Source organism: Gopherus evgoodei, chromosome 7 (genome assembly GCF_007399415.2).
Source record: "Gopherus evgoodei ecotype Sinaloan lineage chromosome 7, rGopEvg1_v1.p, whole genome shotgun sequence".
NCBI lineage: Eukaryota > Metazoa > Chordata > Testudines > Testudinidae > Gopherus > Gopherus evgoodei.
Window position 1 is genome coordinate 51,646,729 of NC_044328.1, and position 17,373 is coordinate 51,664,101.

General features: G+C 40.1%; 1 protein-coding gene across 2 annotated transcripts in view; it reads right to left on the reverse strand.

Moving 5' to 3' along the window:
• The window catches only part of BICC1 (BicC family RNA binding protein 1), a 215,038-nt gene that overhangs the window by 135,136 nt on the left and 62,529 nt on the right, over nt 1–17,373 (reverse strand). For both annotated transcript variants that reach the window (XM_030570387.1, XM_030570389.1), the window contains exon 2: nt 16,892–16,938. In XM_030570387.1, coding sequence (XP_030426247.1) covers nt 16,892–16,938 — 47 coding nt within the window. The remainder of the gene's footprint in view (nt 1–16,891; nt 16,939–17,373) is intronic.

Genomic DNA, 17,373 nt, shown 5'->3' on the forward strand with positions numbered 1-17,373 from the left:
ATACACACTAATTTTTATAAGACCATTATACGAGTAACAGTGACTATTTTACAAGACAAAAATCAAAACAATTATATTAATTTCCATATCTTCTGTTAAGGCCCAGAACATCTATGGAAAGATTTTTTTGGACCATACTCGTCTATCATATTCCCATCCACTCCCTTACCATTTTTTCTATGGGAAAGAAAACCTAGAGTTCAAATTTCAGCCTCCTGCTTCATAAAGGGGACCTGGTTTTCACTGGGGTAGGATTCCCACAGCACAGACCTTGGAGAGGGAGATGGTTAGGACACCTACCAAGGATCCCATCAAGTCCTGGCACAGAAGATGCAGCCCCATCCCTGGTGTAACACCCTGTGCTGTGGCCCACAAGACAATCCTGGGGAGGCTTTGAGGCAATGCTTCAAGACTGTCTATGTAACACCAGTGGCCACAAAGCCCAAACATTTGGAGGGCACAGAGTTATCTTAAATTACCTAAACCCTTTCCCTAGACTGAGTGTTCTTTGCTGCATCAAAGGCGCAGGAAAAAAAAAAATCTCAAGCACAATCTCTATTTAGGGTATGATCATTAGAGTAAGGGCCATATTTTAATGTGTGTTTGTATAATGTCTACCACAATAGGACCTCAATATTCTGTTTAAAGGGTTTAGGCACTAAAAAGTGAATATAACCATCTAAATATAAGATGATTTAAATTAAGTTCTATTCTCAACATTCTGTTTTTTAAAAAGTCACTCTCATAACTAGTATTAAACTGAGTGTTGGTGTAATACCACAGGACTGGCCAAATCGTGATACAATGGAAAGAACCAACTCACCTAAGACATATTTCAATTGTGCTGATGGCCGAGTCTGGATAATCACTATAGCAACTCTAAAGATACGCCTTTTGCTGAATCCCCTCAAACTTGGGCTCCCCCTCCCCTTTTACTCTTTTCATGAAGCCACAACATATAACAGCATAAACATGCACCTTAATCAAAATTAAGCATATTAGTAAACAACTGATTTAAGGGTTATAGCAGCACATTTTGTTTATTTACTTTGACATATGTAGAATTGTGCCTTTTCTGTACAGCCCTGAACCACAAAAAAGATTGGCATAAAACAATTTAAGCTTAATTAAAGTGTTGGTTTTTAGTTTGTGAAGTTTTAGAAATTTTTATAAGCTATCCTAAAAGCAAAAAAGGTCAACTTTGAGGTTGATCTATTGTGTGTATACATAGCATAACATACTGCAGTTATATTTATACACATACATATCAAACAAGTGTATTTGCACATGCACATGGAAACTGCATGTTTTCATCTTACCATAACTCAAGAAGAGATAAAGGGAATTTGCCCAAACTTATTTTAAAAAAAAGAGAGTCATCTCCAAAAAAAAACAGCCCCAGAGACCAACGTTTTAGAAAGTTACAGCATTCTCTTTTACAGTGTTAATTAAAGAGCGTGTCAGACAGCTTCCGTAATACTTTTGCTACAGCCCTCTGTATATAATTACCAAAGGCAACACACATAAAGTAATGTTTTTGCTTTAAATTACTGTTTATGGAAAACGCACTAAGCTAGGGATAAGGTAATGAAAGATGTGATTAGGAATACTTATTTACTATTCACTCAAATAACATTTCAATCACTACATTTTCTGTTTAACTGCTACTGTTTTTCCAACATTTGATTACAAACTGGTTTATGGAAAATACTTCTTGGAAAATATTACTTCTAAAAGAGAAAGTCATGAGGTAAGCACTCTGATGTCCTTTTTATTATATTGTTATATATTACATTGACAAAAACACTAAAAAAATACGACCAGTGGACAATATCCTGTCTTAAGCAACCACTTCACAGTATTCTAAATTATGAGTGCAACCTTTGCCAACAACTGCTTTTTGCTTGGATCTGGGTAGTTTCAGAAAAAGAAAATCACAAAGAATGTAAAAATACTGAAGAATTTTTCTTTCGTTTCATTAACACTCTACTGTGATAAGTGTGAACAGCAAAGGGGAAAAAAAACACCCTGGCATCCCAAGGTCTAGGCCACTATATGCAGATTTTGCTGTATGGTTTTGAATACAGCATCTATATATAATGTATACAAACCAGCAACAACATGCAGAATACCAGTGGGACAATTAAATGGGTAAAAACTTTTTAAAAAAACAGCTGTTTTATTATTCAGATGGGATTTCAAATTTTCCAGTAATTGTGAAGTAAATATCTGGCACAAGAAAATGGATTAAGCATTTTTCTTTCACAGTTATAATGGATGATGAACCCAGAAAGAAGAAAAAAAGTTGTACAGAACACATTTGCCTTGAACCAGGATGGAATGAAATAGTCATACTACCCCAAGAGAATTTGACCCACTGCTACATACAGAGCATACATATTTTTGAAAGGTCTGTAACACCGTATGCAAGTTGGACCCTTGCAGTGAGGCACATATGAGATCCTGAAACATTTGAAGGTCTGCTTGGAACTCAAAGAAAAAAAGTCACTAGATGTTGTCATAACTCCAATCTCCCCCGCCTCAGCGAGATTTTTGGGTTTTCCATCTTGTATGTACCGTGTGATGTCCTCAGGAACACCATCCAAGAACTGCTCCATTTGTATGAGGAGGTGCAGTTCTTCCAAGGTTTTAACATTGTGTCCTGATATCCAGGCCTCATAATTTTTCCCAACGTAGTAGGCGTGTTTGGGAAATGACACCTCTGGTTTCCACTTTTGGGTTCTGAAGCGCCGACGGGCATGATCCGGGGTTATCCCCATCCTGTATCTGGCCTTGGTTTGAAAAAGTTTATAGTCATTCATTTGCTGCTTAGGCATTTCAGCTGCCACCTCTGCTAAAGGTCCACTGAGCTGTGACCTCAATTCTACCATGTACTGGTCTTCGGGGATGCTGTACCCAAGACAGGCTCTTTCAAAATTTTCCAAGAAGGCCTCGGTGTCATCCCCTGCCTTGTAGGTGGGAAATTTCCTGTGCTGTGGAGCAATAATTGGCGCCGGGTTGTTAGGGTTGGCTGGCACATGCAGCCCAGCTTTTGCCAAGTCCAGTTCATGTTTTCTCTGTTTTTCCTTCTCTTCATTCTCTTTTTGTTGTTTTTTCATTTCTTTTTGTTGTTTTTCCATGTCTCGGCAGTGGGCTGCCTCTCCTTCTTCTTGCTTCCTTCTGTGGGCCAACTCATCTTCTGCTTGTTTCCTTTGGTGGGCCATCTCTTCTTCTAGTTTTCTTTTGTGTGCTGCCTGTTTGATTTGTTCTTCTCTTTCTTTCATCTCCATCTCTGTTTGTTTTATTTCCAGTTGTCGCCTGTGTTCAGCTTCTTTGATTTGTTCTTCGGCCTCAATTTTTGCCTTAGAAGTCATGGTTCCTGTTTTCTTGGGTTGGGGTGCCCTCCGGTGTTTATCTTCTGCACTGCAGGCTCTGTTGCCTCCTAGAGTCTGCCTAGCAACAGTGCCTTTAGCTAATCTTCAATGTTAAGTAAACCTGAAAAACCAATTTATTTGCATGTATACAGTGCTGGTAATGACTCTCAATGGGAGAGCTATTGTCACAGCTTAATGGTCTCTTGCTTATTATGCAAGCCACAAACTGCCAGAGAGAGCAGAAAAAAAAAATTCTCTCTGGTTCCCTTTTAAAACCAAACTGTTTCTCTGTGCTAAAAAGCCCTTAGCAGAGAAAAGAAAAATATAATATTCCTACTGGCTTCTGGATTTTGTCTATCCCGTAATCGCTGCACACCATGTCATAACTTTAGTCCCAGATTTGGACCTTAGCGTCCAAAATATGGGGGTTAGCATGAAAACCTCCAAGCTTAGCTACCAGCTTGGACCTGGTACTTGCTGCCACCACCCAAAAAATTAGAGTGTTTTGGAGCACTCTGGTCCCCCTGAAAAACCTTCCCTGGGGACCCCAAGACCCAAATCCCTTGAGTCTCACAACAAAGGGAAATAATCCTTTTTCCCTTCCCCCCTCCAGGTGCTCCTGGAGAGATACACAGACACAAGCTCTGTGAATCCAAACAGAGTGACTCCCCCTCTCCGTTCCCAGTCCTGGAAACAAAAGCACTTTCCTCTTCACCCAGAGGGAATGCAAAATCAGGCTAGCAAATCCAACACATACAGATCTCCCCCTGATTTCTTCCTCTCACCAATTCCCTGGTGAGTACAGACTCAATTTCCCTGAAATTTCCCAGAAAAGAAAACTCCAACAGGTCTCAAAAAGAAAGCTTTATATAAAAAGAAAGAAAAAATACATACAAATGGTCTCTCTGTATTAAGGTGACAAAATACAGGGTCGATTGCTTAAAAGAATATTGAATAAACAGCCTTATTCAAAAAGAATACAAATCAAAGCACTCTAGCACTTATATTCATGCAAATACCAAAGAAAAGAAACCATATAACTTACTATCTGATCTCTTTGTCCTTACACTTAGAAACAGAAGATTAGAAAGCAGAACCTACTTCTCCAAAGCTCAGAGAAAGCAGGCAGACAGACAAAGACTCAGACACACACTTCCCTCCACCCAGAGTTGAAAAAATCCGGTTTCCTGATTGGTCCTCTGGTCAGGTGCTTCAGGTGAAAGAGTCATTAACCCTTAGCTATCTGTTTATGACAGATGTCCACAAAAAAGGACAACAAGGAGTCCTTGTGGCACTTTAGAGATTAACAAATTTATTTGGGCATAAACTTTCATGAGCTAGAACCCACTTCATCAGATGTATGGAGCGGAAAATACAGGAACAGGCATAAACGGATGTGAGTTGCCTTACCAAGCGTGAGGTCAGTCTAACGAGACAATCTACTCAGTCTTCAATTGCTCTACTGTTTTGCCCCCACAAAACCAACTCCTGCCTCTATGTTCTCATTTTGAATTGTAAGCTCTTCCGGGATGGGAAACCTCACTTTCTTCACTGTATGTGAAGTGTCTTGCACATCTCTAATGCTACATGAATAATAAGCTTCTTGAAACAAAACTGGACTTTTTCTGACAAGTACCACTGATGTTTATAAGGCCTGATCCGGATGCCATTGAAGTCAATAATAGACAGATTCCAATTGACTTCAGTGGCATCTGGATCAGGGTGTGGAGTAAATACGTAATACTGTGTATGCCAAGTTCCATAAACATCATTTACATGAGAAGAATATAGTGAAACACCAACTAACTATTCATGGTTGTCACTGAGCTGCACATCAACAAGTGTTGTAGTAGTTGCAGCAAGAGGGAGCTCAGACCATGAGGGAAATCTGTTACTTTATTCCAATCACATCAATCATCTACCTAGCTCTCTTCACATCATTATCAATGCTGAATGCTTTTAAACAAGGTCTAATCAAACTATGCAGATTAAGAATTACTGCTAACACTATGGTAACTTGAAAATAATTGAAGATGTGTTCTTTACTTCTTTTCCTATAATGTAATGTTTTGATGGAAAAAGCTCAGCAAATGTCAGTCACAAACAGTATGTTTAAGAACTTCTGAAAAATTAACGAACAGAGGATTTAATGGATTGATTGATCTATTTATTTTGCACTTTTAACTGACCGCAGACATAGTACAGAACAAAGCTCAATGGAAGGCATCTTGGATATCATCCGAAAAGGTATCCAACAAAACTATCTGCATGGTCACAAGAAAAAATGTCACTAATATACCAGAACACATTGTTTTTATAATTGGCCTATATACAGAAAAAAATAACAGCTGTAATGTACTAAGATTCTATTTATATTACATCCTCTCATATCTAATTAAGGCTAGGAAGAATTGGAACTTAAACACAGCCCGTAACATGCCCCCTAGTAACAGGGTCATGGATGGCATCTTAGCTTGCTCTTTGTAGCACAGTGCCCGATGGTGGAGAGAGAACAGTAGCTTATTCTACAACTACAACATCCATTACCAATAAAACGACATTTCTGCTAAGTTGCCCAACAGTAAAATAATTCATGCTGATTTTTAAATTGTCTTCAATAAGTCCCAGCATTAAACCTTCAAGTTACAGGTGAATGGTGCAGTTCACACTTTTAAGAGCTACTGTTTAAGTAGGAAGATGAAGGTGGTCAGCACTGAACCAGCTCACATTTGATAGATTACCCTCATAATCACACTAGAAACTTCAGTTAAATTGAAAGAGTAAATTTTGCAGAAAATGATGGGCCCATTAGGGCACAGATTATATAACATAACATCTTCAGCTGACTCAATTCAGTCCCTGCCTGTTGAACATGGGCAGCATGAGAGCGCCACGTTTGCATAGGCTAGCCCCCAGCCCCACCCCTTCCACCCAGGGACCCGCCCCTTCTACCCCCCACTGGAACATCCCAGCCCAAGTCCCAGGATGCCAGCTGCCCGCCCCAGCTGTTCCAGGCTACTGCCATTTGCACCGAGCATCAGCCCCCCAGACCCAGCAGCCCAAACACCACCCCGCCTGCCCTGGCCAACCTGAGCCCCAGCCAGATTTGTGAGAGAGGCTGAGCGAGGGCAGGAAGAGAAGCAGTGCCATGAGGGAAGAGCAGGACACGGGAGCGGGACCTCAGCGGGGCCACACCTGGCTGTTTGGGGAGGCTTAGTCTGGCCCCTGGCCTATGATATCCGCTGCTCATGCTGTTGAGCCCTGTCCCAGGAGCTTATGGGTTTCCTAAAACCCGGACAGCTATAGAAAAGAGGTTTGGTAGGGGTTTACCTAAAACCTCCTAGTAACAATCCATTAGTCGTTTGTTGGGCTACCTGCAAAAAATCAGTGCTGTCTCACTCCCTCCAGCACTGACCTCTTCTCTTCCCCTACATGCAATCCTCCATATATGAAGCCCCTGACATCTGCAACAGCCTTCCTGTGTCTCTCCCTCATTGTCTCAGTCATTTCATCATGTCAGTCTTTTCAGCAGTCAGCTGAAAATATCTTTCTCCTTATTACCTCAGTTTCTCTCCCCTTCCCACACTTCTTATATGTGTTTTCGAGAGTACAGTTTATATGGAAAGACACTGTAAAAAACAAAGTTGCATTGTACTGTACACATGATATACCCATCTGATCCTAACATTACTACTCAATGTTGCAGACACAGGCACTTCCCTCCTCTACTCTTCACAAGGCCTATGCCAATATGTCCGCTGAGAAAATTCTTAAAGACATTTTTTAAAATGCATTACATATTACACAGCTTTACATTTATATTTAGTAATTCTCAGAAAGTATCCTGAAGCCTTTGTACTGAAACATGTTGAAATGCCACTGATCACTTTCCTTCTTGACCCACATAATCTGAAGTACACATGAGAAACTTTACATATCCCTCCACAAACTTGGCTTTATTTATGTCATATGAGAGAAAGGAAAAACATTAAGAGTAACTAAAGGAAACTGGACAGACAGTGAGTAAACCATGAACAACTGCCCAAAGAATTGTAAAAAAAAAAAAGAAAACTAACTCTGAAGATAGTTTCCATGTGTTTTGATTAGATACATTATCATGTGCAAGTAAACACACAAAACATGTAATTTTTTTTAGTTAAATTTTTCTATAAGCCACAAAAGATAGACTGAATAAGAATATTATCAAAGTAGTCTCATCCTGCTATATGAACAAAATAGCCGTATTTTACAGGATGATTTATTAATATCCTTACATGCGGATCCTACATACAGAGATAAATCAGGACTCACTTCCTAGTAGATTAATAATCTTGGTAATGTCTTAGAAACAAATCAAACATAATAACCAATGGCACTGACTACTGTACAATCATCATGAGGCTCATTACAATTACAGTACACGTAGGCATGCTTTATTTATTTTAATAGTGTGACTACCATATGGAAAGAATCCAAATACAGAAGTCAGACGTGTGACCTAATTAACCCTCCCACCCAGGAAATATTCTATGTATGACTTCAGAGACTGTAAGCTATTTTGTACAAGCAAAAACAAAAAAGTGCGGAAAAAAGTAGTGCTGTAAACTTGTTGAAATATGCATTACTGCAGTTTAGCTTTATTTGCCGAGCTTAAAATAAGCAGAGATAGATTACAATACAACCTGAAGGAACACATCATTGTCCTTCATACATGCTAATATTTTTAAGTGAAACTTGGGAGACAATGTGACAATCAGGGTACAGACACCCCAAAGGAAGAGCAGAAGGTTAAAACCCCAAAAATGAGCAGGTAAACCAACTGATTGCATATTGTATTATTGTACTAGAAAAGTATGCCAAGTAAGGTCTTTTATGAAAGCTTTTAATGTTCTGTACTTCATGGACTTTATGAGATATGTATGCAAACTGTAGTTATGAACCTATGTACGTATATAGAAAACCATGCTCATAACCCAACTACGCCTCACAGCAGGGTTGGGCACCTCTCAAACCAGGTGTTCCCAGGAAACTAGCTCCAAGTAACTATCCATTGTCCACTCCAGGAAAAGACAATGCTGGCCATTAGAGTTAATGAGGAGAGATTAAGACATCCAGCTATCAAATCAAGAGGAAATTTCCCCACTCTGAATAGTCATGAGTCATCATGGACAGAGAAAAAAGGAAAATGCCTTTTAAAAACAGGTTTAGGACAGAAAGTGTGGACCCAGACAGTGAGGGACAGTCTCTGTGTGGGAGGCTGTCCATGAACACTAAATCCCTACCACATTTGGGGGTAGGGTGACCATATTTCCCTATGCTGAATATGGGACTGTCATAAACAGATAGCTAAGGGTTAATGTCTCTTTCACCTGAAACACCTGACCAGAAAACCAATCAGGAAACCGGATTTTTTCAACTTTGGGTGGAGGGAAGTGTGTGTCTGAGTCTTTTGTCTGTCTGCCTGTTTCCTCTGAGCTTTGGAGAAGTAGTTCTATTTTCTAGTCTTCTGTTTCTAAGTGTAAGGACAAAGAGATCAGATAGTAAGTTCTATGGTTTCTTTTCTTTGGTATTTGCATGAATATAAGTGCTAAAGTGCTTTAATTTGTATTCTTTTTGAATAAGGCTGTTTATTCAATATTCTTTTAAGCAATTGACCCTGTGTTGTATCATCTTAATACAGAGAGAACATTTGTATTTTTTCTTTCTTTTTTATATAAAGCTTTCTTTTAAGACCTGTTGGAGTTTTTCTTTACTTCAGGGAAATTGAGTCTGTACTCACCAGGGAATTGGTGGGAGGAAGAAATTAGGGGAGGTCTGTGTGTGTTGAATTGGCTAGCCGGATTTTGCATTCCCTCTGGGGAATAGGAAAGTCCCTTTTGTTCCCAGGACTGGGGAACGGAAAGGGGGAATCACTCTGTGTAGTTTCACAGAGCTTGTGTCTGTGTATCTCTCCAGGAGCACCTGGAGGGGGGAAGGGAAACAGGATTATTTCCCTTTGTTGTGAGACTCAAGGGATTTGGGTCTTGGGGTCCCCAGGGAAGGTTTTTCAGGGGGACCAGAGTGCCCCAAAACACTCTAATTTTTTGGGTGGTGGCAGCAGTACCAGGTCCAAGCTGGTAACTAAGCTTGGAGGCTTTCATGCTAACCCCCATATTTTGGACGCTAAGGTCCAAAATCTGGGAATAAGGTTATGTCAGGGACACCTGGTAAAATTACTCGTATTCAAGCAAGTTCAACATCATCAATCAGAATTATGCAGTACAAACATTTAAATTAACATCAAGTTGATTGCGCTCCTGTAGAAAAGAAATACTGCGTAGTAGGATTATTTTTATTTACCTATCTTTAAAGCTTATGGGTTCACACGGGGAGAGGTGACACACACACACTCCTGTACACCTCCCTCACACACGGGGGGCGGACGGACACGGACACAGACGACCGACCTGACCCTCCCTGCTCGGCACTCTCCACCCTCTGGCTGAGCCCCCGGGACAGACTCACCTCTCCTGGTACTAGGTGCCACGTCTTCCAGAGGCGACACATCGGGGGCACACAGGGTAACATGCCTTCCTCCCCCAGATTTCTGCCAGGGTTCACACCAGAATGTGGCCCCCAGCCGCAGCCTTTTGGAGCTGTGCGGGAGGGAAGGGACAGGAGCTCTTCCAGCCACAAGGGAGGAGGGGGAGAGGAAGGTATGACCTGGCCCTGTGTTTGCAGAGCTCATCTCTTTCCCTCTCCATCCCTCCATGGCTGGAAGCAACTTGTCTCTTCCTGCCCACACAGTGTTGAAAGGCAGCTAACAACTCCAGGTTGCTGCTAGTCACAGACATAACCCAGCTACCTCCTGTTTCCCAGCTACAGTGCAGGCAGGAAGTGGTTAAGCCCTAAGGATGCATTGTACACCAGGGCATGGGGAACCTGACTGCTGGGCAGGGTGGATAAAAATCAGTGATTTAAAAAAAAAAAATTAAAAAAAGTCGGTTTATTATTTAAATCAGATTTTTGAGGGAAAAAATCTATCTAAAGATAGTTTTAATTAAGATACATTACAGCTCAAAGATATACTATCATTGAATAGGGATTGTAAATTCTAATTCTATAGTATGAGACATTATATTCCTGTAACTTTTAAGAAAAGTTTTGTAAATGACTTCAAATAGTTCATGGATTAGGGACCCAATCTTATGGGGTTCCATAGGCTTCTGTATAGATTATTTAGTTTAATCTTTCCATCTACCCAATGGGACTCAGTGCTCAGTCAAGAAGATACCATCAGCGATGCTTAGTTTTGCAGTTCTCAAAGTGTGGATTTGTCTCTCCAAAGATAATATGCTTGTTACGCAAAAATGTTTTAAAATAAATAAATAAATAAATAAATAATAGAAGTATGAAATAACAGACCTCAACTCTATTGTCCCTCTGCAAATTTGTGTATACAGAGTCTCTCAATTACTTCTCTCTAAAAGTGCAAAGTTTCAAAAACTTCAATGAATAGAAGACTGTTGGAATAGATCTGGACAAGGAGAAAAAGTCTGGAGATAAATGTGAGAAGCAAGGGATATATGCTTGTTTTGTTAAAATATTATGTCTGCTGTTGAAGGGAAAAAATCCAGAATACTTAATTTTGTTGTTTTAGTTAAATAAAACAATTTAAATGTCTGTCTGGTGATGTTCTCCTCCTAATACAGCATGGCAAGAAAATCCTCCAAATATTAATAATTAACCTGTTGAATTGGAGTTAGTTCACCTCCCAATGACTTCATAAATATCTGCTTCAATTACCTTTGGTAAATGAAATAACCAATCATTCAATTTCTGATATAGTTGTAAAATTAATCTGAAAAGTTTTCAAAATAAATCACTATTTAAAAATGTATAGTGTGTACTTCTAAAAAGGAAACCTACATCTATCTCTGAGTTGTGAAGAATATGTATTAAGGTTATAACAACCAACAAGAAAGCACTTTTATGTAGAAAAACAAATTTAAATCGAATCTTCCTGACTAGTAATTTAAATCAAATCCACCCTGCTGCAGGGGCTTCGTCAAATCTAGTCAGAGAGGTGACTCAGTAGCGGATGTCGTCTAGGGAATGGAGCAGCCCCATGCTCCTTGGGGGCAGGACGCAGAGGGTAGTGGGGAGAAGATGGAGTCTAGCCCCTGCCTGGCGGGGCTGCTGTGGAGCCTGCACGGTCAGGGAGCAAACAGGCTGGAAATCGCTTCCCACATCTCTGGCACTCCAGAGCAAAGCTGAGGGGTGGAGAGGCTTCCCCGTGCCAGCACTATGAGGGGTTTTGACACAGGCAGGGTTTGGCTCCTCCTGGCCAGTGCACCAAGACAGCGGGTCTTGGGCTTTCCCAGGGCACCAGCCCAGCCAGAGGCAGTGGGGAAAGGAAGGAGACAGCCAGCCAGGCTGTTGGTGAACTGAGCACTCCGACCAGGGGCTGATTCTCCACACAGTGATGGGAGCAGGACGCGCCATGCCAGGGGGAATATGGAGGAACAGCAGGGTTGGGGGGAGGAGGGTGTGACAGGGCAAAGCAGGGAGAGGACAGCAACAGGGAGAGCACATAAAGGGCCAATGGGTGGGCAGCAGAGGTGACACGTAACCGGCCACTGCCTGGCCCCTGCCCACACTCACCAGCCGCCGCAATACACAGCCAGCACCAGCTGGAAATGAGACAGGGGGCAAGGCCCTGCTGGGCAAGACCCAGCATGCAGCAGGAGCTGTGCTGATAGACCAGAAGGGAGAGCAGCTGACCCCACGCACTGCAGCTTTGCCCCACCAGCAGCCTTGCACACCCATCCCCATCATAAGCCACTGGATCCTCTCACTCACTGCTGGTGGGCAGGCGACTGGCGAGCAGGGATCTGGCCAGCAGCAGGACCTACCAGTACTGATGAGGGATGTGGGGAGGAGGGACAGAAAATACAGGACAATTTGCCCATTTTTGAAAAAAAGTCGGGACACCTGCAGGAGGGCTTAAATTCAGGATTTTCCCTTTAAAAACAGGCCGTCTGGTCACCCTATTTGGGGGTATGCAATTAAACTGTTCAAAGGCAATAGGTAAGACTTTTATTAAAAAAGGGGTGTCATCCAATATGGAAGTGTAAAGCATGAGACTGCTTCTTCATGGTTATCTTCTGTGTCACTGGTGTATGTTTGCTTTCCATTACTATTTCATCTCTGAATGTGTAGTTTTTCTGTTAAATAAACTTTGTTTATTTTTACACCAAGCTGCTCTCTGGTGTGTAACCTATCCGAAGTGCGCACACCAAAGGAGGCTGGAGGGCTGATTTCACTCCTTCAGCGTTGATGAAACAGAGGGAGACAGTCTGTGTATCTGGGAGGAGGCTGGCCTGGAAGGGCTGTTGGTGTCACCTTGCTAGGAGAAACTGGGCTGGTGCCAAAATGAGACTTTGTGCTTATGGGTAGGCTACTGGTGTCAGGGAATTGAACCATAGCTGAACAGCATAAAAGCCCCTAAGGTTACAGGGCACTGGTGACAGAACCTGTTGAGCCTTAAAACATCAGAGTGTAATCTATATTACTTCAGTAACAACCATGAAAAACTGTTCTTTCTGGTCAAATATGCACTTCAAATCTCTAAGTAAACTTTGTGTATATTTTTAATCAAATTGCTACAGAATTTCTAAATGAAGTTATATAGCTCAAACTGTACTTAGCCACAAGGAATTTTTACCCAATTCACATCCCATTCTTCCACATCTAAAGGAAAACATTCCTTACAAATTCTTTCTACTTCTGTTACAAAGAGGAACAAACAGAATATGGAAAATGTGGTGTGGTAGCTGCGTTGGATATTGAAGACACAAGTTGAGTTAGGTACTAATATCTTTTACTTGACCAACTTCTGTTGGTGAGAGACATGAGCTTTTGATCGTACACAAAGCTCTTCCTCAAGTCACTCTCTTGCAACTCTCTCACCAACAGAAGTTGGTCAAAAAAAGTATATTACCTCATCCACCCTGTCTCTCATGGAAAATGTGCCATTCAGATAAAACAAAATGTGTATCTGGAAATGCAATATAATGAAGGGGGAGGGGGGAAGAGTTACTGAAGTAACTTGCTTTCTCCAAATGTACTGCTTTCACAGATCCACACTAAGACCATATGCCCTGCCATGGAATGATTTCAAAGCAGCCACTGTGGAAGCATAACAAGGTCCTCCATTCTGGAACCACGTGAATAGAAGTCCTTATTCACCAACTGTCCCTTGGATCCTCTATAACACTGACACAGTCTTTATAGTTCCAGGGCAAAAGATCACATCAATAGGTATCCATAAAGGTAATAATACATGTACAGAACAGAACTTACTTCAGTAACCTACCTCTTTCCACCTTTATGATACTGTCTTTACAGACTCCCACAAAATAAACTAGCTAGCAATGATAAGGAGGCCTGGGGGAATTACTACTAATTGAAAAGTGAACAAATGTATTGCTTCCCTGCATGGAAAATCCAATCTGATCTGGACTCAAAATAATACTTTTGTAAAGTTCAAAAATGAATTCTAGATAGCAGCTTTGTGGAATCAATTAGCACAGTCCAAAGGGATTCTGCAAAAGCTACTGCTCAGTGTGGATAAAAATTGATAATTGTATTTAATAAAAACAGATGTTTTATATAAATTAAATACAAGTTTATATTTAAAAATGAATCTATTTAAAATTAAAATGTAAAATGGTAACATGCTATATTAAGGCCTAAATTTACTATAATCTATTAAAATCATTTAAATTAAATTAAAAGAGCAATATTAATACTGTCTATGAGGGGAGGGATAGCTCAGTGATTTGAGCATTGGCCTGCTAAACCCAGGGTTGTGAGTTCAGTCCTTGAGGGGGCCATTTAGAGACCTTGGGCAATAATCTGTCTGGGATTGGTCCTGCTCTGAGCAGGGCGTTGGACTAGATGACCTCCTGAGGTCCCTTCCAACCCTGATATTCTATGATTAAGCAGTACATGTTTGCTGCTGAAGTTATATAGAGAGTCAAACCACCAAAATGTTGGAAATGACTGGAAGCAGAGGTGATGCGTTGGGGTCACATGCCCCTTAGCTTTAACTGAGCATGTTCACATGGACTGAGTATGCCCAGTAACAATGCTGAAGATAGCTACCCTCACACTGTCCCCCGCCACCAACTATCAGCAGGCACGGTCATCTCTCCCTGGAACCAGAGATTACAGAAGTGCTAAAAAAGCTTTTGAGAGCAGTAGTCTTTTCTGCATGTGCAGGGAGGATATTTTCTTTATTTCGGTTTATTTAACCAGTTAAGTTCAATGACTGTTCATTCAAGTTAGTTCGCACAAAGTTAAGGAAGCAACTAGTAGTTAAAAATACAGAAAAGCTTGTTTTCATCTTCCAATCTATGAATAAAAAGTAAGCATGAGAGGATAAGTCTGGATTGTACTAGTATTAAGGTTAAAACCCATTTCTGATCAAGCTTGTGTATGCATGGAATCTGTAAAATAAAAGATTAGGCCACTATTAATCTTTTGTTGCTGTCCAGTGATTGTCACTCCTAAAACAAACAAACCTATTTCTTGAATCTATCATTCACTAACTTCTCGGTAAGAGATTCGAGTTCTGGTATATTTATTAAAGCAGGTAGAACCGAGAAATCATAGAATATTTATATATCAACAGGTTGTATAAAAAAAAGCATCATGGATTAAAACAAGTTCCAAGCAATTTCCAAATCAAAGACTGTTTGTCTCTACTGTAGAGAACAAGTAGCGTCAGAGTACACAGTAAACTGAACCTAAAAACATCAGGACATATAGACCTCAACTAAAATAACATCCATAAAACTATTTACAACTGGCCTTGAAAAAGTATTTGCATAACTAACTTTAACATTCATTTGCTACCCATTTTTCTTCTTTTTGTGGTTCAAATGCTGTAGAGAGTTTTTTAAATCTTCTGTGGTGTCTCAGCAACTATCTAACCACAAGCCTTCACTGTGAGACACGCAAATTTCCTTCTTAGAGACACTCAACATATCTTATAAAAAAACTTGTTCTCAATTGTCCTAGAATCTAAGTTCCAAATCCTGTCAATGTTTGAAACTGCAATGAAGCATTATACTAGTCTAACACTACTAATGTAACTTAAGGTTTTTTTTGTTTGTTTGTTTGTTTTAAACACGTTAGACTTCACATCATCATCTAATAAACTTCTAGAATTATAAAACAGATTATGGTAATAATGTATAGTATATTTTGTATAACAAGCCAGAACATCGTTCAATCTGGATAGAATCATTTAAATCTAGAGTAGCTGGAGAGGACATGTTGATACAAATGATCAAACACACAACCATTCAAGTGACAAAGAAAAAAAAGTCTGCTATGCAGGTCTCCAGTCACCTATTTTGTTCAGTACTTAGATGGACCATTGCTGTTTCATGCAATATTACAGAAACCACAGGCATCTGAAAGGTCTAACAAATCCTGGCCTCACTGAAGAAGTCACTGGCAAAACTCCCACTGGCCTCAGATGGGCCAAGATTTCATTCTTTGAATATTCAGAATAATTGTTGCGATTTCATGGATGTTCAGTTATGCCTTTTGTTCATGACACTCAAAGAGCTGGACTGAGAGTGATGGTAAGAAGGAAAATATTATCTGTAATTTTGTTTCTTTGAAGGTATCGCATATGATTATCACTCAAGAAGGTCATGCTGCCAGTTCAAGACATGACCGAATTCACCTAGCTCCAAAGATTATTGACCCTGAAAGGAAAGTGTACGATCTTCTCCTGCCCTCACCCATATAATGCAAAGGCCAGTTTCACACACCAAACAAGTCAGTTGATAAAAATGAACTATAAAAAACACACAGTTTTGGAATTCAAGAACATTTTGAAAGACTTAAGAAAGAAAAATATTACTTCCAGAATAGGACTCCTCATGACTACCTGAGAATATACATGCTACAGGATATTTGGGAGGAAAGGGGTGATGATGTTCAGTTACTTAGGCAGGCTTCTCTCAGGGTGATATAACTCATTTGAAGAGGATACAAAAAAATATTGAGAATTCTGTTCCGCAAGACAATCTGACAAACAATGCTTTCTGTATTGCTGCTGTTTGTTGGCCTTCATGTAATTTCATCTTCCCCTCACTACCTATTTACATGTGTCTAACAATGGACTCTGAAACAATGTATTTACAGTCAAACTTACTATTCTGTTCACTTTGTGATATACACCCTGTAATAAACTGAGATTAAATCTATTATATGCTATACATATACCACCAAATACACATTCTACTAAAAAAATATGGTAACAATAAAAAAAATGTTAATAATCACCAGGGCTAGGAAATTAAGGAATATTACGGAAGTTACATCAGAATATTCATTAGAGAGAGCTCTACACTAAATATCAATTTCACCATAATTTGAAGTATAATTCTTCCAACAATAATGTACTGAATTACTGTACTTATCAAACATAGGATTGTAACAAAGAGGTTTCTTACCTTCTGAAAAAAGTCTTCCCCACTTTTGCCTTTGCCCTCAGCAGCAGCTGTAAATAAAATGACATTTGTTAAAATAAATCTAAAAAATAGTTTTACAGCAGCCAACTTTTAATATTATTTGAACAGAGTACTACTGAAATATAAATTCACACACATACATTTATTTCACTTTAATGTTTTGCACTACTGTGAAATCATAACCAATCATTTTTAACTACTCATTTTTCTTATTTAGTATGCAAACAGGGCTTTGGAGCAGAGCCTGGAACTGGAGCGCAGAGCAACTCCGGCGCAGTGGTGCTGCAGGTTATTACCTGGAGCTGGAGCACAGATCCAAAGCCCTGTATGCAAACAGCTTTCATAAAGAGGGAGTAGTGTCTAGAAAAATGAGTTCATGCAGTCCATCACCTCTGGAAACTTAGGCTATGTCTACACTATCGCGGTAAGTTGACCTACACGAATAATGTAGCTGGAGTCGACGT